The 26,224-nt window shown below is 35.6% G+C and overlaps 2 protein-coding genes across 5 annotated transcripts in view; one reads left to right on the top strand and one right to left on the bottom strand.

The window, feature by feature from the left end:
• LOC693064 (nuclear hormone receptor HR38) overlaps window positions 1-19,058 on the bottom strand; it is a 31,324-nt gene extending 12,266 nt beyond the window's left edge. Inside the window, exons 1-3 of one of the 3 annotated variants that reach the window (XM_004931032.5) lie at window positions 18,907-19,058; window positions 16,792-16,825; window positions 6,004-6,777 (exon numbers count right to left, since the gene is read on the bottom strand). In XM_004931032.5, the coding sequence (XP_004931089.3) occupies window positions 6,004-6,067 (64 nt within the window). In that variant the 5' untranslated portion in view covers window positions 6,068-6,777; window positions 16,792-16,825; window positions 18,907-19,058. Of the gene's footprint in view, window positions 1-6,003; window positions 6,778-16,791; window positions 16,826-18,555; window positions 18,673-18,906 lie in introns of those variants that run through there. The other 2 variants (XM_062668256.1, XM_062668257.1) reach the window with 2 other exon arrangements.
• Window positions 13,408-21,771, top strand: LOC101744333 (5'-AMP-activated protein kinase subunit gamma). 2 transcript variants are annotated; one of them, XM_004930947.5, is made up of 2 exons: window positions 13,408-14,146; window positions 19,432-21,771. In XM_004930947.5, the coding sequence occupies exon 2, from the start codon at window positions 19,504-19,506 to the stop codon at window positions 21,550-21,552; it is 2,049 nt and encodes a 682-aa protein (XP_004931004.2). In that variant the 5' UTR covers window positions 13,408-14,146; window positions 19,432-19,503; the 3' UTR covers window positions 21,553-21,771. The 2 variants fall into 2 exon arrangements, with proteins under 2 accessions (XP_004931004.2, XP_037866510.1); XM_038010582.2 differs by lacking the exon at window positions 13,408-14,146 and adding an exon at window positions 18,237-18,443.
• Window positions 21,772-26,224: the final 4,453 nt, after the last annotated feature.

The following is a 26,224-nucleotide window of genomic DNA, read 5'->3' as shown; positions in this document are numbered from 1 at the left end:
CCTCACAGCCCTCCGCAATTTTGATTGAATACCACAGATGGCACCACACATTTAAAAGATGTCATTGTATTGATTTTATATCTAATGAGGCGCCTACGTACATAAGTCCTTACGTGTGTCCAAACTACGTAGGAAGGTAAGCTGTTAAATGAGCTTTTCCAGTCAATGTCGTATCGCCTGTAACGATTTTACGTAAAACCTAAACAGCGCGATGACGACGTATTGCGTATTATGAGGATTTAATGGAAAGTGAATTTGATTGGCCTTTATTCGCAGATATTGTATCGTTTTGTTATGATAAAAAAACCAACCGTGCTTATGAAATTTATATGTGTGATTTATAATTTTAGAGTTTTCTCAGTTTATTAGTAACCTTAGGTTTAAGGCATTTTATATTCGAATTAATCCGTAAATATTGAGTGAAAATTACGTCACTGGCTTACTTCTATTTTGAATGGTTATCACGGACGGATAATTAAAAAATAATAATTTCAGAAACAGCTAAGAAGTTTAATTAAATAGAAAAAATTGTATGGTTCTTTTTGAGGAAGGATTGATCTTTCTCTGAATGTTTATACGGTAGCAATAATAATTATAATTTAAACGTATAAATGCGGATAATAATAAAAGTTGCAGTTCACACTGTTATCAAGTCTGAGGTTGACTCGACATACAAGTTTCAGAACAGCCGCTCAAAACTAAAAAGAATTAAAATGTAAATTAATCATCAGCGGTAATCTGATCTTTCGTTATTAATATTTTTCATAATTTGTAAATCGTATTTAATATAATACACATAATTATTACCGTATATCCTTTAAATTATTCAATAAACTACACCAATAAAATATGTTAATCTATTTCTAACATCAAAATAACAAACGTAGTTAAAAAAACCAAACTAACTTATTGGTCTTTATAATAAGAATTTCAATTAAAACATCGCTTAACTTTCCTCAAAATACTTTGTTGTTTTGTCAGTTCATACTTACACATAACTTTCAGTTCCAGAAATAACTTTTTACAACTCAGACGTCATTCGCTACGTGAACTATGTAATTCTTGAAATTGTTAGGTTGTTATCAGCTGTAGCGATATGACAGCGAGGGCGTGGGCGGGGGAGGTGTGCGTGTGACGTCATCGGTTCTGACGTCACACCACCCCCTCGTGGTCGGCACACGTCTGGCTCTTGTTCGCTTTTCCTATTTTCAGTCAGTGCAAACGTCACGTGATTCGTTTTTTTATATAACTGGTAGTTATGTGATGTTGCGGTAACTTTCGGTATTAGCGAGCAAAGGTTTTTAAGTAAGTCGAGCTTAGTAGCTAAAAACTTATGAATCAATGTGTGAATTTTTGATATTTTCCTATTGCTTAGATGGGTGGACGGCTCTAGTGTTAAATGAATACCGATGCCGATGTTATTCCTTCATTGTGGACGTCGTTCGTGAATATTCGTTAACTTTTTTTTTTTATTGCTAGATGGGTGGACGAGCTCACAGCCCGCCTGGTGTTAAGTGGTTACTGGAGCCCATAGACATCTGCGACGTAAATGCGCCACCCACCTTGAGATATAAGTTCTAAGGTCTCAAGTAATAGTAAATTACAACGGCTGCCCCACCCTTCAAACCGAAACGCATTACTGCTTCATGGCAGAAAATAGGCGGGGTGGTGGTACCTACCCGCGCGGACTCACAATAGGTCCTGCCACCAGTAATAACTACGCATTTCATTAGAAAAATTGGTACCTGTTTGCGGGATTCGAACGCCGACACATAGCTGGAAACAAATGCAACAGACGTCTTGTCCTTTAGGCATTGACGCCTTCAAAACGATTTCAATTTGTGAAATCACTGAATTCCTTTTTGCAATACCGTATATAATAAATAGCTCGCTGAAACATTCCGTAGCAAACAGTGACAGGGTGAGCAATTATAATTTAGTGTAATTTAGGCTCTCAAATCGGAAGTTCATTGACCACTTTGTTTTCTCTTTTAACTTTAAAGCTCAGTAGGTTAAGTTTCAGCGATTGGTTCTTTTTATTATAATAAAGACATATGATTTATAACGTTATATAAAGGATAAGCAATTAAGACTAGCTCTTACGTTCATTTATTACTTATAAAGACAGACATTCTTACGGTCCAGCTGATGATGACGGTCGGTTATGAGCATCGATAATTTTAAGGAGGCATCAAAGTCGATATAGAAATATGTTTATTCAAGCCCCCTTTGAATGTAAACTTGTCGCAGCTTAGAAACAGCACCGTGAATGAGCACAATTGCTCCAGGTAGTAAGGATGAACTCACCTGTAGGCAGCTGGTGCGATAAAATAGTTTTAAAAATTATCTTCTATGTTTATTATTTTTATACACCATATATAGAACTTATTTGCATTATATAGTTATGCATACACATATGTACATGCATGTAACATACATAATTAATGTAATAAGTACAGCTTACATTAGAATTGAATTTTTCTATGAAATTTTTGTGTTAAGTCGTCATAAAACATGGCAACCGTGTGTAGTTCTTAATATAATTGTTCTTATAATAATTGGTTTTTAAGCTTTCGCGGGTATCTATGTCATAAACACAATTATTTAACAGGTTTTTATCATAAATTTCACATTAAGTGAGTTTCCGATATTTGGACTTTGTTGCAAGCGCCATGACCAACCAACCCGTAATGTTTACAAGGTATTGTATGAAGTAGTACCATCGAAATCGTCTTACGATTAACCTGTAATTTTAGCTACTAATTAACCTATTGAGCTATGCCTCAATAAATTTTGTTTATCGAGTCAACAGATAAGGCGTTTTTGACTTGAATCTATTTCTGTAACGGAAACCTTTCAACGTAAGGTTCGTAAACTTCAAGACGTCAGATTAATTTGAACATTTCCACAAATATTAGGTACTGATGACAAAATAGAAATTTTATTGTCTGGTAATTTATTATGAAGACAAATTACATTATTACTGCTTCCCTCCTTAAAGGTGGACTTCATTTATTTATTATTATTTATTAAATTAATTTATAAAAAAAATTGAAGAAAGACGTTGGCCATACATTTATGCATTTATTTTGTTTTAATCGTAAACGTGTTTTTTTCGAGGTTCTTAATTGTTATTGAAATTATTATTTTATAAAAAGGCTATTATATTGTGTAGCTGCTAAGTAAAATAGTGTTAGATCTAGTCCGTATAAGCTCACAAAACCACTTAAACTTTAGGAAGAGAGCATGAGCAGAAATACAGATCTACACAGAAATAGTATTAAGGGTAGTTGCTCGAAAATTTAATGGTCGCACGTCTTTAATCATCACTGATCACGAGCCGTTCATACTTTTATTTGAAGTTGTTTTAGGAGCCCGTAAGTACTATAACTTAATTTAAGATCTGACCTACACTCAAATAGGAACGCGCGATTGGTTCCAGACAGAAATAGACGGGACAGCGCTACCTATTTGTACTTGCAATACGTGCTGCGACCAATAAAAACTATGCTCCATTAATGAAACATAAGTAATTTATATGAATCTAACGGTAGCCGTTATTTTTGTTATTCTAACACCACAATGCGCATCAAGATTAGTCTGCAAATCCAATAGCATAATAATATTTCTTGTCTTGTTATTTTCATGAAGTATTAGTGTTTTTCGTCCTGAAAACTACGTGAGTAACGGAAGTTCGCAGACATTCAGACGGCAGGCAAGGGCGTCCTTGAAACCGAACGTGCGGGTCGATGAGTGACGTAACGGTGTGGCTACGTCACGGGTATCCAGTGCAGCCTCGCCACCCTTACCGCCGCGTCGTTAGAAACCCCCTGCTTTTCTTATTTTTGGAGTCCGTGACGTAATAGTCGCTTTTAACGTTTAATATTACTGTTACTAGGAAACAATTGCTATAGCTTTTTATATGTATCGTTTGTTTGTAGGCATATTAAATATAAAGCTTCGTATGCGGTAAGTACTATCGTTTTGAAAATTGCGTTTTGTTGATAGGGCAGATAAACCAAAATACTAATTTTATATCGAATAAAGTTTTTGTACGCCTTTTTATTTATCTATTATGTGAATTCCGTTACTGGCTTGAGACATGATATCGAAGCTTCAATTTTTTTTGTACAACTCCTTATATGTATTTATTTGATTCAATGCTATTCGAATTTATAGTTTTTGTTTGTCAATATTACCATTGATGTCACCTGCATAAAATTTCAAGAATGTGTTCACTCCTGTTTAGTAATTTCTATATCAAAAAGCTTACATTTACAGCGACGCATTCGTTGTACTTTAAAATAGGCGGTTTGGCCTTGGAAATAGTATGGCTATACATATAGGCTAAAGCCAGAGAATATCCCACCCGGGGGGTTGCAAAGTGAGAGTGACGCGTGCAGGGTCGGTACACGCGGGCCGTGACGTCAGGGCTGCCCCAGACTGATATATTATTATAGCTTCATGTACATCCTAACATACAGAACGCTTTCAATTTCCGTTATATTGCAATAAAAGAAAGTAACTGATTTTAATGTGCATTTCTTTTTAAGAATCGTCCTACCTAAAATAAGTAATTACATTTTATTATTATAGATACAATTAAGTCTCATATTGAACGTGAATTAACAGTCGTAGAAAACTAAGTGAAAGTAACAAAAGTATGAATATTAATTTACGACTATGGATTGTAGTGCAGTTAGCACATTTCGACAGAACACGTACTAGACTTAGACTGCGTATGTATGTTTGGTTATACAGATGTAAAGCGGCGTTATGTGACAATTTGCAGTCTCGCATCTGGGCAGGTGCAACGTCTGCCGGTTGCGACAACTGATTGGGCAAGTGGCAGTGGCATGCTGAGGCCGTCGGCTTCTCTGACCGTCCATAAACATCCTGCATTATATTCTTAGTTACCTAACCTCGACCGAAACGAATCCACTGAGAATTTTTCGATTAGTGTCCATAAAATACCAGCGTGTCTGAGGTTTTCATAAAATAATACTTATTATGATTATACACAGTTTTATGACACTTTCGTATGTAGCCCGTTATAAAGAGTTAACTCACACAGAAGAGCCTCGTCTTAACGCAATGTTCATTTTGGAATGTGTTTCGTCAGAACTTATTTTGTATAATATTTGTGTAACTATCAATCATTAATAACTTAAGCATTTATGAAGGCTTTATTCGGAGGCCTTATTTGTCTCATTATGCATATTTTCAGTTGACAAGACCAAGATTATCTTTTAGTTTAGTATTTAGAAATATTTAAGTTACGTTATATTTATTTACGAATTCGACTACAAATACATTGATAGTATGTTTGTGTTTAATTTAAAGAGGAAGAAAGCTCAGAATTATGACAGCTTGACTTAACGAGTTTGCTATATTAGAGAAAAAAAAGTTTCATCTACACACAACGCAACGTGAGCTTTTGTTTATTGAATATTTAATCAGATTTTCATAAAAAATCACAGCAATACGGAATTCATTGAATACATAATTAAAATATGGATTAACCTCTCAATTATTGTATTGATTCGTGAACGAATAAGGTTTTTTCTTGTCGAACGAATGCTTAATATTGAAACTCTAACCTCCATGCATAAAACTTTAAATGACCGTGACCACCAGGTAAATAAAAATAAACGCGATATCAAACCGTAAAAGTGTTTTAATCACTCGTACGACTCGCGAAACGGGTAGAAAATATAAATTGAACTTTATGAACCAAGTCAAATGTTTATATATTGCGGCGAAGCCTAAAGGAATTGTTAAGTAAGTTCCGTAAAATTTCGTTTTAGGTGTTGCATTAACAAGACTTCATTTGTCGGATTATTTTTTTCTGTAATTAAAGAGCGAAGTAATTTTTTTGTAGGAAAAACTTTATTTTTAACAGAAACTTTCAGAAGGGATGAAAAAATAGAGCAAATAAAATAAAGGATATAAATAAATCGAAATCATAAATTTAACCAAAAATAAAATAAAAAGGGTACATACGTGTGTATTGGAATTGTCTAAGGCCGCAGATTTGGCTGGAGGGCGTCAGCAGCGCACCTCGCATTCTAGCCGATGGCCATCATCACGACAGTTCCACACAGTCTACAACACCCAGAGGTTCTACACAACGAAAGCGAAAATAAACACAGAAGTAGTGGAGGTCGTATCGTGGTGCGGGCGCTGACCTGGCGCAGGCTTTTCGGCTTCCAGCGATGAGGCGCACGGCTCCAGGGTCAAACCGAGGCACGCGCCGGAAAGTCCCAACTCGCTTAGCAGGATCCTCATGCGGCTGAGCACATTCCACTCACTGCACGCGCACTCACTCACTCAGTCAGTCGGTTTTCAGAGCGCGGAGGCAGGTACGCGCTGGCGAACGGTCGGTGCGTTACTGAGGCCGCCGCCGTTGAGCCTGGTACCTATATCGCGCAGTCTGACGTCACGACTGCGACGTCACGGATATGACGTCATTAACGGTACCTCCCACGGTCCGCCCGCCGCCGCCGCCTCGCCGCCCGCCCGAGCCTGCGCTAACGGCACCGCTAGTACGAGCCGGAGCTTTCGTACGCCCGCGTTGCCTCCCGCATTAGCCGTCACAATTACCGCTACACCGCTCCAGACTCAAACGTTTTTTGCAGCGGAGCTCGTGCTCTTCAATTTCCATTTTATAAATTTTTTAATAAATGCTAAATTTGGAAAGCATTAATCTTTTGAACATCTTATACCGTATGGCGTCTTTAAAAGTTGTTGGGTCATAAATTTGGTAATCAATTTTACCTGAGTAAAAAATTCAACATTGTTAAACATATTATTTTACTAATATCAATATTTTAATATCTAGGTAACGTACATGTTATTTAAAAGTAAACAAATATTTTGCCTCAATTATAATAGTACTAGTAGTATACGAAAGCTGTAGGTTTAAATATTAAAATTTTGTTTTTAAGAGTGTAAAATTTTTATGGTATCCTTATATCAATTACTTTTTACAGTAACTCAGTATATTTAATTATATGATCAGAATTTCAATAAATATTTGTTTGATGCTTTCGAATTTGTAAAAAATAAGAAATCCCTGCTAGGTCTACCTAGCAATAGTGAAAGGGGTTAAAAAATTACATATACATATTATCTAAATTTATTGTTCACCGTACCTAATGATTTCAATCATAAAATCCTTCACCGGGTGTTTTACATAATAAAAATCGCAATGTTTAAGTGGCTAGTGAGCTTGACAACCACGGGATCCGGGTTCAGTTCTTGGTAAGAGCCAATACCATTGTGAAAGGTATGGGGTCTGGGTACCTACCTATACTTGCTCTCCTCTTGTATGTGTTTCTGAAATTCATAGCAATGTCTGTTGAGCAATGGTGAGGCACTCGTCATTTTATTTATTTATAGTTTATTTATTGTTCACAGAACTTATGCGCGATTAACGAGTTTACAACCGAACAAAATACATCAACAAATTACAAAGGTTCGTTTTTAAAAAAACACATAAATTAATTTATTGAAGAGACGTATATAAATTCAAATAAAAAAAAAACATAAAACATATTACATATATCACTATAAAGAAATTATTTCAGTGAACATAATAACATCCAAGTGTGCAGGAATAGCAAATGTTCCACAGTTAGCATTACAGAAATTAGTGACCATTTAGTATATTTTACACTTCTAAAATAGTAAATAACCAAAAAGACCGCTAAGCCGCTACATTTCAGTCATGTATGACCACCGGTGACGTTAAATTTGAACATAAATTATTATCATTTTGAGACCGTTAGGATATCAATGAGATAGTAAAATGAAAGATCTGATTCTGATTTTTGCGATAATATTTTTTATGGAATAACATATTTTTTTTGGGAATACCTGAATGTAAAACCGTTGTTATTATTTTATCTAATCCAGAACCCTTAATTGATTGTCGGCAAATCGGAACTCACAATAGAAGACGGCTCCGCTATAACCATAGCGATACTGATATTAATGAACGTTGGCTGCCATTAACAAGCAAGTGGGAGGAGTGCTCCTTTGCCGAAAACACAAATACATACATAAAAATACTAAAAAATGCTAAAATTGAGTTTTAAGTTGATAATTGAAATTTCAGTTTTAAGACATTTTATTTCTAAGAATCTAACCACTCGAACTTGAAAATTTAATTACACACAAAATTGCGTTTACTTTGATGGAAATATTAATTATAGAGGCAACAACCCTTATGTTCAAATTTAAAATTAGAGCCAATGATTTTATAATTAATAAAGTAAATTTGTTCGGTACGTGGGCGTCACCCGGGTTTGACGGAAGATTGTTCTCTTTTTAATAAATCTATATGTACTAATATATAAATCTACAGTGGTTTTTACGGATGTTCCGTTATAACTACTGAACCATACATCCGATTGACTTGAAACTTGGTATCCATGTAGAAAATACATGTATTTAATGGATAGGCTAATATTTATATGAGTGTTGGACTCCCTACACCAGTTGCGGGGGCGTTAATTATGAGAATCTTTGTGGGGGTGAGAAATAATAATGTTAATTTTAAATGCCCAGCGAAGCGGACGGGTACAGCTAGTCTGTACGAACAGCAGGTATGAACAGCAATTCATTTTTATATATATAGATATCTATATATATAAAAATGAATATAGATATCTATATATATAAAAATGAATAGCTGTTCGTTAGTCTCGCGCACTCGAGAACGGCTGGATCGATTTGGCTAATTTTTGAATTATTGAATTATGGTCTTGAATTATTTGTAGAAGTCCACAGAGGGTTTAAAAGGTAGATAAATATGAAAATTCCTTTTGTTTGTTTTAAGTTTATTTTATACAAAAGTTTAGGTCTTTTATTTATCGATTGAGGCACTACGAAGTCTGCCGGGTCAGCTAGTAATTTATAAATAAAAAATATTTTTAAGTAAATTAGGTTCTTTCTGTTGTCAATGTTGTTAATAGCACATTCGCTTAAAATTGGTGGTTGACTTGTTTATGTATTATACTCGTATAATGTCTAAAATGTATATATTCCAAAATAAAAATAAAACATAATTCCGATAAGTTCCGATCAGTTACAAATCTTTCAGGCGTAGTGATTGGTCGTGGTGATTGTGAAATAGGAACAAAAAAAAACGGATATCACTTTCTGACGTCACCGTGATTGAGTACCTCGCAATCGTAATGGTTTCCGGTCTTCATACGATTTCCAATTAAGTTCTTGTCTTTTTGCAAATTTACTGTTTTTCAATAAAAAAATACTTTTAACAATTTTTTTTGCGTAAAATGTACTTTAAAAAAGTTCCTACGGCCAATGATGACGTGCGATTTCTGCGAGGTTCGATTTTATTTACTCTACCTACACACAAAGTATTCTTCTGTATTTCACGACTTTTTCAACATTCACTCGCAAATTTGTCGGTAACAATTTATCAATTTTACTAATTTATAACGAAATTTCTAGGATGATTCTAAAAGTTTTAATTAATTAACTTTATTAATATATTACTCAGCCTACCTGAGGTTAGAGTAGTTTTTTTTGTAGTGTTTCTTCATTAATATATTTTATAGCCTGAGGAATATCCTTAACTATTGTTCATAGGTATACATCAGATTGCGTTTGGCGAAGTTAAATTTTTTTTGGTAGTTTTTTCAACGTTATTCATTCAAATGAGTTCACGACCCAGTTGATGTTACACGGTAACCAGAGCTCAAGGATACCAGAAGAAACGAACGCGGCCTCTCACTTCCTCTTTGAGAGATTCGCTCGACCCTCTTCAGATCGAACCAGTGATGGCTTCCTGTTAGAAATAGTTAGGATGAACCTTGCGTGTTCACACCTGTAAATGTCTGAATAAATCTTTTTTTTTATTGCTTAGGTGGGTGAACGAGCTCACAGCCCACCTGGTGTTAAGTGGTTACCGGAGCCCATAGACATCTACAACGTAAATGCCGTTACTCACCTTGAGATATGAGTTCTAAGGTCTCAGTATAGTTACAACGACTGCCTCCAATTTTCAAACCGAAACGCATTACTGCTTCACGGCAGAAATAGGCAGGGTGGTGGTACCTACCCGCGCGGACTCACAAGAGGTTCTACCACCAGTCACAAGAGGTCATACCACCAGTAAATCCAGGATGAGTAACAGTTTTACGTTTCGATATGTATACTATTAGTTGATGTATCAACATAGCTCATTCAAAAGATTCCTAACACAGATTCCCTGTAGGTATAGAGCTTGGACTCAGGTATAGAAATGGATCGGTGACGCCGGAGCAACCGGCGACGCGTCGTCCATCGCGACGCATCCAGTGTTCCCATTTGGTGCAGTCTGGCCACCGTTTCCGCATTGATTGTAGCCATCGTCACACACGGATACTCTTAGTGCAGTTACATTTTGCGTCACAGGCACGTACTAGTATGACAATATCAAATCAATTTTGGGATATTGGCTAAAACTTCATTCGATTCATCTTTTTACCTTTGTATTTCAACAATAAAATAAAGTTTTTTATAAAATCAATTTGATTGCATGCATGACTTTTAGTTATGTTTCAATAATTAATATAAAATTAAGGATATTATTTCTATAAATTTTATAGAAAAATTACCTGATTCAATAGCAATCGGGTAAGATTTTTTAGCAACGTTATAACTTAAAACTTAATGAAACGGGATGACAGTTGAACACTAAAAAAGCACAAACAACTGTATATTGAAGGTTTCAGTTATATCGTGTGTGAGCTGCACTTTTTATAATGCGCCGATCACTAGTAATAACGCAAATTATAATTTACTTGATAGTTTAGTTTGACTTTTATAAGAGGTTGTTATTTCTTATTTGTGGAAGTAAAACGCGAACATTTGTCAAGCACGTATTTTAATAGAAAAATTGGTAGCCTGTCTGCGGAATTTAAACACCGGCATGTCTTATCCTTTAGGCCGCGATGACTTCAGACAATTTTTTTTTTTTTGAGTCCTGTGAATCTGTAGTACAATAAATAGAAGACTATAAAGCCTAGGTTGCACCGTGCAGCACTCTCCATGGTGATCGAAGGATATGTTATGCAAACCGAACATTGAGTTCTGGGATTGGGACCCAAGTCCACCAGTGGACGAAATCGGGCTTGTGATTGATGTAATAAAAATAAATAATCATTGATACGTATAATACTTTATTACTATAACTATTTAGGGAGAAGGACGCTGCTATAATGTAAACATTTCACTAGGTTTTATTGTGCTGCAAAATTCTATACAAAGCTGTTCATAAAGTTATAGTGCGACTGTTGTAAGTTAAATGGTAAAATGAGTGGTTTGAATTTACATGTGAGTAATTATTAGTTTGGCTACCGCGATTGACTATTTCTTAGGATGCCAATTTCGATACTTTAACAACTACATTCGTATAAATAGTTTTGCTTAGTTATGGCCGCTTAAAATTGTTGTGGCAGGAAAACTAATTGTCTGGGCACTGCATTAGGAATTGCTATTTATTGTGTGTTTCGTTATTAATGGGCGTAGGAATTCCTAGTCGTATGGTCATTAAATTAAGGTATAGAATGTACGAGTAAGAGGGCTGATTGGATGGGGGGTTAGTGTCTTCCATGTGATCTCCGGGTCCGTTTCGGCGTATGTATTTGTGGCAGTTACGATTGGTCGCATGCCCCAGTACTATTTCGTTCACAGAACGGGCAAGCGTCCAGTTATTCTAATTTTACATATAATCGATGCCGTCGCATCGTCGAGTCATCGACAAAAGACTTGTCTGTCGAAGGTGTTACGTGATTGGTATTGAAGAAAATTTACAAGATGTTTTGACAAACATGTTTTTATAGACACTAAAGCGTGCTTGTATACGTTCATATAGGAATATCCATCAACAGAAGAATAGGAAATGAACATTTTTAATGTTTACGTGTATACAGAATGAAATTGACCACTATGCATACTAAGAATTAAGTAGCTTTTATGATTTCGTTGTTTTGATAATTTAATACTCACTAATATTTTTATTTAGGTTTTATCAATTTTGCAGTTTCATCTATGCAACGTAGTTTTTTCTCAAGCCGCTGTCTACGGTTTCACTTTCAACGTTATCTTAAAGTAATCAGAGAAATCAACGATGTTTTTGGATTACGGTAGCTGCACATCGGGGGGCTCAAGGGGGCCTTAAGCAGTCTGTCTATTTATAATGAATATTGAATAATAATAATAAAAGGCCGTTTTACATGTTCGCATTGTCTAAAACTCACGAAGCGTATATTTAAGTGGGTGTGATTAATTCACGCTTAACGGAATGGAAACGAACTACGTGTACGATATTATGTGAGCTTACGAAGTTGAACTTGATGAGGGGCTTGATTTTATGGAAAAAACAAATCGGTTCATAGCTGTAAAAAGGCCGTGTTTTTTTTAAAATTATATTAGGCCAATATAGTGAGCTATAGATAGATTATAGTTAAAAAAATAGTTCATGGTCTCCGGTTGGTGTTTTAGACTAGAAATCATAAAGCAATGTCACCGAAAAACATAGTCATTTTTTACTGGTGGTAGGACCCCTTGGGAGTCCGCGCGGGTGGGTACCACCACCCCGCCTATTTCTGCCGTGAAGCAGTAATGCGTTTCGGTTTGAAGGGTGGGGCAGCCGTTGTAACTATACTGTGATCTTAGAACTTATATCTCAAGGTGGGTGGCGCATTTACGTTGTAGATGTCTATGGGTTCCAGTAACCACTTAACACCAGGTGGGCTGTGAGCTCGTCCACCCACCTAAGCAATAAAAAAAAAAGGCTTTTTAGAGTTATTTCCTGGTGGCAGGACGTTTTGTGAGTCGGAAACGGGTACCACCTTACCCATTTCTGCTGTGAAGTAGTAATACGTTTCGGTTTGAAGAGTGAAGCCGTTGTATTATAAAACTGTGACTTTGAATTCATGTCTCAAGGTAGCTGGTGACATTTACGTTGTTCATATGAATGGGATTCGCTAACCACTCAACCCCAGATGGGCCATGCCCTCAGCCACCAACCTAAGCAATAAAAATGGCCGAAATGCAAACGAAAAAATCTCACATGCCATCTTAATTCGTGTTAAAATTAATGTTACTATTCTTTTGTTTCATGAGAAATATTCATAAAAATACGGTGACGCATTCCACTTTTGAAATTCGTTAGAAAAATTCTAAATAACACGGAAATTGTATATATATTTTGCTATTGTGATCTTTACGTTTGCAAATTTCAATAGATAAAACTAGGTTATCTATAAATTAATATGAAACAAAAACTCAAAGACAAATCTTATAACCAGGAAATATTATCATTACTGCTATAACTGCTTGACTGATAGAAATAAATACTAATAAATTATGTATTTTTCTCGAGAGTTTATGCATCGATTGAGATTTCAATATTTGTTTAAATCTGGAATTTTGTCGACATAGATTTTTTAAAAATTAATTGTTAATAATTAATGAATTATTTTAATTGCTAAATGTCATTGGGTAGGTAGATGTTCTAGCGAATCGCTGACTGTTTTAAAGTATTCTTATTAAATATCATTTGAGGTTATCTTCCAGAAAAAAATATTCAAGTTTAGCACAGAAAAACACTTTTTCCACAACTAATTATATTTATAAATGAACAAAGAGCGATAAGTAGCGTCCCCTGTTCCCCCAGTGTCAGTGTAGTACAGTCAGCTAGGGCGTCATCTATATTTATTGTGTGCTGGGCATGTGTTTACCTACGCGATACGCTCGCGCGTGTGTGTGTGGAGCCATATCGTTGCGCGAACGCAGCGGCATCGACGGTTCGCGCCCGCGAGAGAATTTTATAAAGTGAACGCGACTAACTTGTTCCGATGCCGTCACTGCGTTGTTGGAACACAGAGCTCGATTGTAAATTGTACTAATTGGGCATGGCGGTCTCCGGCAAAACATCAGCTATATCAATTCTCTTCCCGATGCTCACATTATACAACGTATGTATAATTAACCAGTGAAGTACCTGTGTAAGAATCAACGCGGTCACGACGCTTGTGTCAGAACTGGGTGCATAATGCACATGCGACTGTGTGTGTGAAGTGTTCGTAAATAGTCAGGGCTAGAGGAGTTCATCGTAATGGTTCTCGGTGTGAGTATGCTATCTGTATCTTTAATTAAACCTAGATATTGATTTGCAAAGCAATCTTGGTGTTGTATAACATTTTGAGGTTATGTTTGAAGGTGCTCTGTATAGGTACTTACTTACATTTAGACGAATAGAACGATTGATTTCTAACATTGTCTCAATTTTAGCCCTTCGCATTGAATTGGGCCATTGAATGTTTTCGCGTAATACCATACCAGTCAACACGCATGTCATTGTCAAATTGTAAATTCATTAAACACTAATGCTTTTGTTCACACAAAATCCGATTTTAAGTTACGTACGATAAGATTATTTGACAAAAATTAACTAGACGAACAGCTGATATTCTTATTTAATGTGAGCTATATACATGGAATTTATTCGTGTAGAACAGACATGAATTGCAGGGCCTCTCTATATTTAAACATGTTTTGCATAAGTACCTACACGTAGTTACAAAGATATGAGATAGGTAGTGCAAATGAGATTTTTTTTTATGAAATTATATTCGGACTGTATGTACTGCACTCGTATAAAATAATATCATCGTGAAAAATAATATCAACATAGATAAGTACTCAATTTAATACGTTCTGTATACGTTCGGCAACTGTACGCTATCAGTAGCTCAAGATGCTAGGATTAGCTGAGATTTAAGTGGGATAGATAGGAAATGATAAGCAACCGCCAAAGGTTATCTATCTAGATTAAGCCAGAGCAGTATGTAACAATATAGCATAAAAATAATAGTAAGTCTGCTCAAAAATTTTCTGATCTGGGGTGTGTGGTGTCGTGAATGGCGATTAAGGGGTTTACAGGAGAATGGGCCGTATTGGGCCGTGTATCAAACGCCAAGCAGCATTTACTGAATGTTAGCCCGCACGGATAGATACCACCACCCAGCCATTTTCTGCCGCGACGCATTCTTGCGTTTCGGTTTGGAGGTTGGAATAGCCTTAAGGAAGGTACCATGGAGATCGGCGTCGTTAGTCGTCGACTATCGCCTCGACGACCCGTCGGTCGGGCGTCCTCGGGGTGGCGCCGCGAGTCTGGTTGTAGCGTTGACCGCGGGAACCCTCCTACTCTGACCGGGTTCTGACCCCGGCCGGAGATCGGATGTCGGGTGTAAGAGTGCAGGTTTGTCGTTTAGTGTGGTAGGGCCCTAAACTTGGGCCCGCGGTCTGCTGCCAACATCTGCAGATCGTCAAGTCCCACATACTCCGCGCGCCGCCTAGGCCGAGGCCTCATAGGAGGATCGGCCCCCGGCCCGAAAAGAAAAAAAAATCCTTAAGGAGTGTGTCAGCATTCACGTCGTAATGTCTGCGGGTTTGCGATACTACTTTACATCAGTCAACGATAACTTCGGAAAGAGGCTAAGTATAGGGAAATCGTTCAATAACTTAAAATTTATAATAAGTTTAATAATATTCCTTTGGCATTATCTCCCAGTACGCATCAGTAATTCCCGTTACCTATCCGTGTCAACACTCCAGTATATTATGTACTAGCGACCCTCCCTCGCTTCACTTCGGAAACTGTAATTTATTATTGATTTCTCCACTATTTAATGGATGTTATTATACATATAAATAAACCTTCCTCTTCAATCACTCTATCTATTTAAAAAAACCGCATCATAATCCGTTGCGTAGTTTTAAAGATATAAGCATACATAGGGGCATAAGTCTCAATTTCAAGAGTACTTTTTATGTTCGATTCGAAATTGAAACCGTTAAATAAAATTGTTGCCTAACTCCTCCCTCCCTCCCTTTTCTAGTTTGATCAGTTGTTTATCTCTAATTCATCTCGGAGCTTATTGCTAGATATCATGTAAAGATGGGTCAAGAAACAGTATTTGGGAAAATTCGCGTAGTAATGTTTATGTGTTTCAGTAACCACTTAATACTAGTTTGGTCATTAGTTAAACTGGAATTGTACGCTAAAAAATTATTAAATTAAGCTACTTTTAAATTTAAAATAACAATGGGAAAATATGGCACTGTCTTTCTGTGCCTTATTACGAAGCAGTTCTGTTTCTATTTTTATGTCGTCATACGCGAGCTTCTTTGAGCAGCAGATATTATTACTATCCGCAAAAATATCGATCCGACGCCCTTCACCTCTCTACTACGTCATCGTTTTCCCTCAAGCCATGTTGCAGTGACGTCACTCATTGATGACGAAACTTTTTAAATCGTATAATACGCATGCGCAAGGATTTTCCTAAATTTAGACGGCGTGTGTGTCGTCACCAATAACACCCCCAAGAAGCTACGTAACTTTTATGTATAAATTCTTATAGATCATTTTTATACCACTAATTTTATGTAAATGGTAATTGTTTTTCTGCATTGAATTAAAATGATTATCATATAATATCTTTAATATTATTATTATTATAATCCAGAGATATGATAAAAAAAACACCTGCTTATAGCGAAGAGAATGTGTTACTGTTATTAATAAACACGTTCATTGATATATCGACGAAGGTTTTTTTATGTTCACTACCACCTTTGTGTCGTATTCGATTGGTATACCTAGTCACGTAAAAGTTTCTTGCCAAGAAACTGGACTAACCTTTTCAGAGGACTTACTTGTTACTCTCAAATAATAATAAATAAACAGAGTGCTCCCTGAGTACATACCTCGTCGAACTTAACACGCGAAAAGTTGTTCAATCTGAAAAAAAAAACACAATCCAGTCTTATGGATTTCGAGATATTTTAATTTTAATTTTTGCTGGTATCGCATCGGTCTAGAATAGCGCCATCTCGTCTAATTACGTGGGTATCGTAAAAGACTTCTAATAGGTTTACCGGAAAATTTTCGGCAGCACTATTTGAGTTTTTATAATATCAACGCATTGAGGTTGCATTACGACAAATCGACACCACGAATAATCGAAATGATATTTTAAGTATTGAAGTCATGGCCTAAAGGATAAGTTGTTCGGTGCATTCGTGTTGAGCAATGCACCGGTGTTCGAATCTCAGGCGGGTACCAATTTTTCTAATGAAATACGTACTCAATAAATGTTCGCGATTGACTTCGGAGGTGAAGGAATAACATCGTGTGATAAAAATCAAACACGCAAAATTATAATTTGCGTAATTACTGGTGGTAGGACCTCTTGTGAGCCCGCGCGGGTAGGTACCACCCTGCCTATTTCTGCCGTGAAGCAGTAATGCGTTTCGGTTTGAAGGATGAGGCAGCCGTTGTAACTAGAGACCTTAGAACTCATACCTCAAGGTGGGTGGCGCATTTACGCTGTGGATGTCTATGGGCTCCAGTAACCACTTAAAACCAGGTGGGCTGTGGGCTCGTCCACCCATCTAAGCAATAAAAAAATTAAATAAAAAACATCAAGCATGAGAGCTTATTCCGAAGTCGGATAGTATAAATGAAAATTCTTAGACGAGACCTTGGATGAACAGTGGTTTGAATGATAAATGGAGGTGACTGAATCAACTCAAACAGCTCGTCAGATTAAGCGAGTCACAATAAAGAGCGGGAGGTTATCTAATAAATTATATATAATAAAGAATTAAATGAATCACATAGGTAATTAAAACTGTAGTTTTTGCTATATACCTACCTACTTTCAACAAAATCACGAGCAAGTAAAGAATTTGAATGCACACGCGTATTGTTAGTATTCAAATCAAACTAAAGGATACTCTATGAAAATTCTGCCCAAATATTAAGGTCTTCTTACTATCTTAAACCTTCTTATTTATAATACAATTTTAAACCTCTCAATAACCTTATCCTGGTTTGTCTATCTTAAGCGTACCATTTTGAAGGATGGCTTATGTAGACAGACGGCCGGTGGTGAAAGTATAAGCCAAACCAAGAATATTTTTTAAAAGTGTTTTAGAATGAATTTAAATTATTCATAGTATCTCGTTTTAGGATGCTAAAACTAAGAATTGATTAAATCAACTTATTGCAAAAATTTAGATACCGTGCCATCTTACGCAATTCAATAGTAAAACTCGCATTTTGCACACCTAGACCATTAAACTAGTTTTCGGAAAAGAATGGCACCATTATCAGGGTTATCAGGTTCATTACTTGGTTAGTTTCACTTACTCCCGCAACACATTACTTCTCCCACCGACAGATGTCGTTCAATAAACCCTCGCGTAACTTTGACACTCAACATGGCGTCCCATGCAGTTGTCGTATATATTGCGCAGCGGCGCAAACCGTGTTCTCACTAGTTTTATTTTTCCTATATTTGAGTTACAAAATACTGATTAAATTTTTGTTCGAAATGCACACTGCACACAATCAGGTAATCATTTTTACTAGTGACTAACACTTATCATGATAGTTCATTTGGTAAAGTGCTTGCGTAAAACTATTGATTTAATGAAATGTTTTGATGGAAAAGTAAAAAGCATTACCATAAAAAATTATAATTTTCGTGTTTGCTAAAAAGCTTGTATCAACATTTCAGTGCTAAAAATGGTTGCGATTATTAGAACTGGAAATAAAGTACATGACGTAGTAGCCGACTAATAAAACTGGTGCAATAAATGGTGCAATGCGTTGCTGGGCAACGCTATGCATTATCAAAGACTAGGTATACTATAGATAGCATATTCTAGGATGATGATTTATTGAATTAAAAATGTTGATACTTTATTTCTAATGTTTTGTTTAAAGTCAAGAACTCAGTAATGCCAGTAAATATGTGTCTTACGTCATTACTGTGGAAAATTTAAACTGTGAATAATATTTAGATTAGTGATTACTTGTACTCGTACTCGTTCTCGTTGCTTAATATTAGACATTCAACAGATATGCAATTCAATTTGATTCGGAAAATGAAAATACTCAAATTAATTTTCATGAATTTTACAATTTAAGGGCTCTATGTCGTACTAATGGCAAAGTTCACCACAACTGTAACTTGACAAACAACGTCACTGTATGAATTAAGTTCCAGTATATTTCATCGAATCCAAAAAAATCGAATAATAAATGAGGTTAACTAAACGTTTACCAAAATATGTAATTGTATTTTAGAGTTTGGTTTTGGTTTCGATCTCTGGTTGGATTTTGTTGTAGTACGGTAGTAGATGTCATAGTTTCTTATTACACTTGTGTTTGTTCTTAATAAGAGTAAAGCAGAGATTAATATCGAACTCAATCGAACGAAAACTCTTTTTGTACTTAATAAGCTATAACCGGTCTTAATGATTACTTTCCTATTAATAGTTACAAAGTATAAGAATATAAATTAAATGATACTAAAAATTTTATTTCTTTTGTTACAGATTGTACTATCTGCTTCATTAGATTATGGTACAATATATGCTGTTTACCTTCAGTAGTCAAATAGTTTGGACATGGATCCAATTTTAGAAAATGAATCTGCCACCACCGAGTCTCCAACCAAACATGGAAAAACAAAACACAAAAATAAGAAGAAGAAAAATCAAGTCGAACCACCAAATGAAAATCAAACCATTGTAGGGGAAAGGAAGAAGTTTCTTGTTACGACATTATCCACATCTGATGAAAAGGTTCCTTCCAGTAGTGTAGCAGAAAGTAATGTACATACAGTCCATTTTGGGACTAGAGGTGTAGAATCCCAAAGGCCTCATGTGAGATCTATTTTTAAAGATCGTTCTGTAGAAACAGCTCGTCCTTCGAGTGCAGATAGAGATTCTAGTAGCAAAGAATATGAAACGTTCCACGGAACATCATCTAGTCCAAAAAGTTCTATTTTTGATATATTTCGCATTAGAAGAAAAAGCGATGCTAAAAAGGCATCAAAACAACAACAATCAAAAACGACCGAAAACCAAGAGATCTCAAAAGATGATCAAAACTTAGTCGATACTAATAAAGATTCACATAAAAAATACTATCATACCGTGACGGGTGCTTCTTCGAGAAAATATAGTCCTATAACTAGGGTAATGGACATTTTCAGAAGCAAACCGCATTCTGAAAATAATCAAACTCCTGCAGATGCAGCGAAAAAGAAAAATTCTAAAGAAGTTCGGCGTTCCTCAATTGGAACTACGTCTCCTACTTATCATAAAAATTCATATGCTTCTCTCGACCCTGTACAAGCCAAGCAATTATTTCGAGAAGTTAGAGGGCTTCCTAAGTATGATCCATATTTATCGATTGTACAAATATCTATCGGAGGTAGAGACAAAACAAGACTTTTGTTAAATTTTTTCAAATATCATAAATGTTACGAGATGTTACCTAAATCAGCAAAAGTTATAATTTTTGATACCCAATTTTATGTCCGTAAGACATTTCCTACTTTAATATCACACGGGATACGTTCTGCACCATTATGGGATGCAAGTAAGAAACTACTCGTTGGTATGATTACGGTAACAGACTTTATTAGAATACTACTTCATCTACACAACGAAAATTTACCTGTTGAAAACTTGGAAAGTCATACTCTTCATAGTTGGAGGAAAATGTTAAGGCACACTAGAAAGCCATTATGTAGTGTATCACCTGATCAATCTCTACATGATGCAATCAATTTACTAACAAAGAATCGTGTTCATCGATTGTTAATGGTTGACCCAGCGAATGGCGATGTTTTATATATTTTATCTCATAAGCGAATATTGAGGTTCCTTTTCGTGTATCTCAATGAATTCCCTGAATTAACGTTCTTTCATAGAACTTTAATCGAATTAAAAATAGGCACATATGATGATATCGTTTCAGTGACAGATAGCACTACTATACAAGCAGCCTTTCAATTATTACTAGATAAAGATGTTTCGGCCCTTCCAATTTTGGATGAAAATGGAACATTGATCGATGTGTACGCAAAATACGAAGTATTAAACTTAGTAAGTGAAAAGCTATATTCAAATTTATCATTGACAATAGGAGACGTTAGAACCAAGAAGAAAGACTGGGAAGAAAAATTACAAAAATGTCGTTCTAGTATCACTTTATATGAGGCCTTAGAAGTAATAGTTAGAACTGAAAGCCATCGACTGTTATTAGTGAACAAAGATGATATGTTAATAGGTATTGTATCTCTATCAGACATATTAGTTTATTTGAATAGAATTATTCCTTCCGAAAAGAAAATTTCCTCACTACAAGAAATATTTCGACCTCTAGAAGAAAATAAAGTACCAGAGTCCTCAAAGGAAAATGAAAGTGACACAATTTCTATAGAAGTCCCAGTTTTAGGGAACCAAGCAGTTCCAGAAGTAAATGAAGAAAAAACTGCGGAGAATGATGATACCGGTGAAGTTTCATGTAATGTCGAATGTGTTGATGCAGAAACGACTGCAGACGGAAACGTTGAAAAAAGCCTCGAAAATGATATTTGTAATGATTGTGATGATGCAGAAATGAATATAGATACTCCCGTAGTCCAATGTTCTAGTAATAATTAAAATGTTCATGTCTAAAGTAGAAAAAATGTATTCCAAAGAAATTGTGATAGGTGGAACCGCCGAATCAATATAATAAATTACTAATCTCAGCTTAGGCTTGTGTTAACATTGTGATCTTACATTGTACTCAAAAAATAGTTGCGTTAAACCACGTGATTGCCTTAAACATTATTTAATTCATAAAACATTGCTAAAACTCAATAAATTATTTTAGCACTAGCGATTTTGTTTGCTTAATAAATAATCGTTTCGGGAACTTACAACACAAGATGCACAGATTAATTTAACTGTAAATGAGTTTTGTTTGGAAATGTATTCTTTATTTTTATTGCCTTTTGTGGCCGACGACCGTATTACCCATCTGATGTGTAGTCGTAAGTATTTACTGTCGCTCATGGACATCAGTAATGCCAGGGGCACAACATAAGCTATGCCTACGGCTAAGAACTTTTGATTTAATTTTAATGCTATTGTTACCATTAATATCCCACTTATGTGGAATTTAAAATTTCTATCTATCATAATCGATTGATAGAAATTTTAAATTATGTTTCATTGTGACGTGAGTACCTAATATATCCCTTGCCCAATACAATATTTGTCCAAAATAATACGTTATCTCTAATCTAAATTTGAATTTGAAATTATTGGACATAAATTTTGGCAACATAATTCGTTGATTTTAAGTCTTTGGCCCAGATATTTTCCACATAATATAATAAGTTCCCAGCAATGTTTTTATGTAGCGAGATGCAGTGTGACCGGTGGTCGGATCGTGTCGTTGAGCACCAGACTGAACCCGGAAAAACCACTACATCAAGGTCGCATATTTCACTTTTATTGTTTAAATTTATTTACCTGCTATTTAAATTATCCAAAATACTAAACGAGTTGACATAAACTGTGACACAAAGTGTGGAATATTGGCTTGAATCTTTTTTTTTTTTTATAATTTTTTGTTTTTGTAATTCCATTCTATACCGTTAGTGATTGAACAACTGTCGATTTTTTTAGTCATTGAATAACTGTCTTTTGTTCGTGATATTATTATGTGAATGATCCGGAAAAAAAAATGATTTGGTATATTTTGCTTCCTTAATAATTGTTAGTTGAAAATGTAGCATAGTCAAACATACATACAATATGCAATAATTTGTAAGTAACTTTGATATGCAGTCGAATCTAAAAAAGTATTGTATGCCACGATGACAGTAATAGATGCTGGTCACATTAACATAAGAAAAAGAACCAGTAGCGGCCCACTCGTGAGAAAACCGGTAAGTTGGCACTGGATAAGTAAATATGGAAGCTTGTTGCGAGCTTGTGAGACGAATCTGCCTACACATCGCATCGGCTGCCTGTCGCAACACACACACAACGCAAATACATCGAACGCTATATGGATCGGCGTTACGTAAAATGTTTGCACATTGATAACTGCTTTATCATTTGTTACTTCGTTATTTGGTTTGTAGTAAAACTGATAATGTAATATTTGTTTCTGTGAGATGGGACCGTCGAGCTACTTCTGAATTATTTGTTGATTTGATTATGTGAACACTACATGTTTTATGCATGTCAAGATAAGACATAAATACTTTATGATTTTATTTAATTTCGAACGTAGGTAGCTAAGACGTCAACCGTTGCGCCAATCAATTATTGCCTTGCCAATTATTCTGCACTTTCTACAATGATTTTATTTTTGAGAAATGTATGTTTTTATATGTATTATTTTGTCAATGCCTTTACTAGTGGTAGGACCTCTTGTGAGTCCGCGCGGGTGGGTACCACCGCCCTGCCTGTTTCTGCCGTGAAGCAGTAATGCGTTTCGGTTTGAAGGGTGAGGCAGCCGTTGTAACTATACTGAGATCTTAGAACTTATATCTCAAGGTGGGTGGCGCATTAGCGCTGTAGATGTCTATGGGCTCCAGTAACCACTTAACACTAGGTGGGCTGTGAGCTCGTCCACCCATCTAAGCAATAAAAAAAAAGCTGATTTTAGTGGTAATTAAAAAATAAGCTAATTCCACATTTCAGATTCACTCGATATCATTATGAGTATACTTGTAAGTATGAAACATATTAATGTAGGCACGGTTCTCGTAATAGTTAGTATTTAAACGACACTAACGTACCTACATAAAACTATCATCCTTGGAAACAGAACAACATTAATTTAACTTAAAAAAAAACAGTTACAAGTTTTTTCGCATTCGCATTACTACTAAATCATCGATCGATGTGTTTGTTGCACATTGATGTATCACGAATAAACAATAAATTCAAAATAGAAATTCAAAATGTTGCTGAATTCTGCCTGATGCATTCGTTGGGGTATAAAAAAAAAAAAAAAACTGGATCAGATGGTAATGTTTTCGGAGATATTTTTATTGGCGTACAAAGATAAACAGAAGTGGCCGTGTTCTAATGGGAACCATACCTGGTTTTGTCGTTTCGAAAGTCTGTGGTTCTTAAAAAAATCGTACCTATTCGCTAGTAACCTAAGGTACTATTCCAGCTTTTTTTTATGGTGATAGTGTGCCTACGCTGGTTCTAGCAAGAGCAAGTGCTTCACAGAATCTACCACCGGAGTCGAATCACTTTTATAAACAGGTACCATCCGAATCAGTGTACATGAACATTTTGTAAGATTATTTATATCGTGTTATAAAAATTAAACAACAGGCAACGAAGCTAACTCACAATTTTTACATACAGGCTAACGAACAGTTAAATCCGTTATATGCGTTTAAGAGTTTGCCTGTAAGGGAGTTTTGTATACTTGCCAATACTTTTAGTATAACTTCAGTGAGAGTTGTATGCTGTATAGATTAATAGTGATCAAAACTCGTAGACAGTGTTCGAAATAAAACAATTAACCAAAGCTATGGATCTTTCCAAGTATTATAACGCTCTTAGATAACCCATTTTGCTTAGTTCAATTTACCTCTGAGTCGACGAATTACGGTGAGCCGTATTATGAGTCAGGGAGGTATCATCATGCTGTCGGTTAATACGGCGAAGCAATCCTGCTTTTTAGTCTGATGTTTTTTTTAGAAAGGAAGGATTAGGAATCGCGCCCCGCTGAGAAGATCCGGCAAGAAACTCAGCGTGCTGATGTATGGATTAGGTTGCACGTCGAACTCTTTTCCGAGTTCGAAGAAGATTTTACCAGAGTCAGTCGGATGATCCAGCCTTTATACATTACAATTGATACGTACACCGTATCTTAAGACGGGTGAAACAATCACTTTGTGATGTCTATAGGATCCGGTAAACATTTTATAAATAATACGAACGTAAGTCCGCCGGCCCATCACGAGACAAAGAAAATGAATTCACGTGGTACGTGTCGTGTCGTCATGTGATGGGTGCCTAAACAATACGAACGTCCAGCTATTCATTTTGCATCGAATTGAACTCTCACTTGCTTTAAAATTATGAATATTTCCTCTGATACATTTGTGGAAGATATAGGCAGATCATTTGTTTCTTTTTTTAATTACTAATGTATTACTACTATTATTTATATTTATAAATTCCTTGACTGTAATACGAGCTATTCACACGGGAGCCTAGAGACGAAACAAACTTAGAATCTTCGTTATTGGTCCGAATATTGCTTAATAATAAATGCAAATTAGGATACTGTTCGATCAAACAGAGGTCACATGGTGGACAATCGTCTATATTTCTAGATTAGGTGGACCGTTCATATGTTGCAAAATATATTTTCAAGGTCGACCGTAATGTTTGCATTCGTTTGCATGCAACAGATGAGCTCCGCTGCCTTACTGTATTTATCTGTACCCGTTTAATTTAACACGCAATTGCGATGCACTAGATAACCTGACTAGATTATCTTTGTTGTACAAACAAAGTAAAACTCATCCAATCCAAATATATGTTAATAATTCCATAGTAGCCTTTCTACATAATGAATGATTGGATTATGTTCAAGAACTAAATTTTATTGATCGCGATATCGCATGGAAGATTATTTTAGTGATAAAATAAGCGGCGGCATTATCGTGGTGATGTCCATGGACTACAATAACAATTTTAACACCAGGTAAGCCGTTAGTTTTTCTGACCATATACTGTGTTGAACAAGTATATAGGAGTCAAGTGCATGTCTTAAGGTCTGATAACTTTTACCCATTACAAATACTTTATCTCCAAAGTAGAAAAGGAAAACCGTACATTTTTTTGCTTTTCTATTTATTTAATAATGTAACGTATTAGTTGCATTTTAGTGCCATAAAATTTAAACATGACGAAATATTTATTTTGGTATGGCAATAAAAATATGCAAGTTAAATTTATAATGGTTTGAAAGTAAATGCGAGTTTTAGTTTGTCTGGGAGACGTTTAAAATGTTTCACAATAATGTTATGTCGAGTGAGAGTCGTGAGATTTTACGAGTCATTGAAGACACAATTTGAAAACGTTACCAAAGAGAATGGATTGATTACTATTTAACTTCTACGATTATGTTTGCTGTAACAAAAACAGCTTAATGTCGATATATTGAATTCGACGAGCTCCCTGTATTTTATTCATAACTAGAAAATCAAGGCCAAGCTTCTTTGTGTATTTCCCAAGGAATTAAATGCACTTATTTATTGAAAGGACTCGTGCGTCACAATTCGTACAAAAATGCCAGAAA

The sequence above is a fragment of the Bombyx mori genome, chromosome 4, assembly GCF_030269925.1.
Source record: "Bombyx mori chromosome 4, ASM3026992v2".
Taxonomy (NCBI): domain Eukaryota; kingdom Metazoa; phylum Arthropoda; class Insecta; order Lepidoptera; family Bombycidae; genus Bombyx; species Bombyx mori.
The sequence above is the reverse complement of the archived record's forward strand: the minus strand, read 5'-3'. Positions and strand labels throughout refer to the sequence as shown.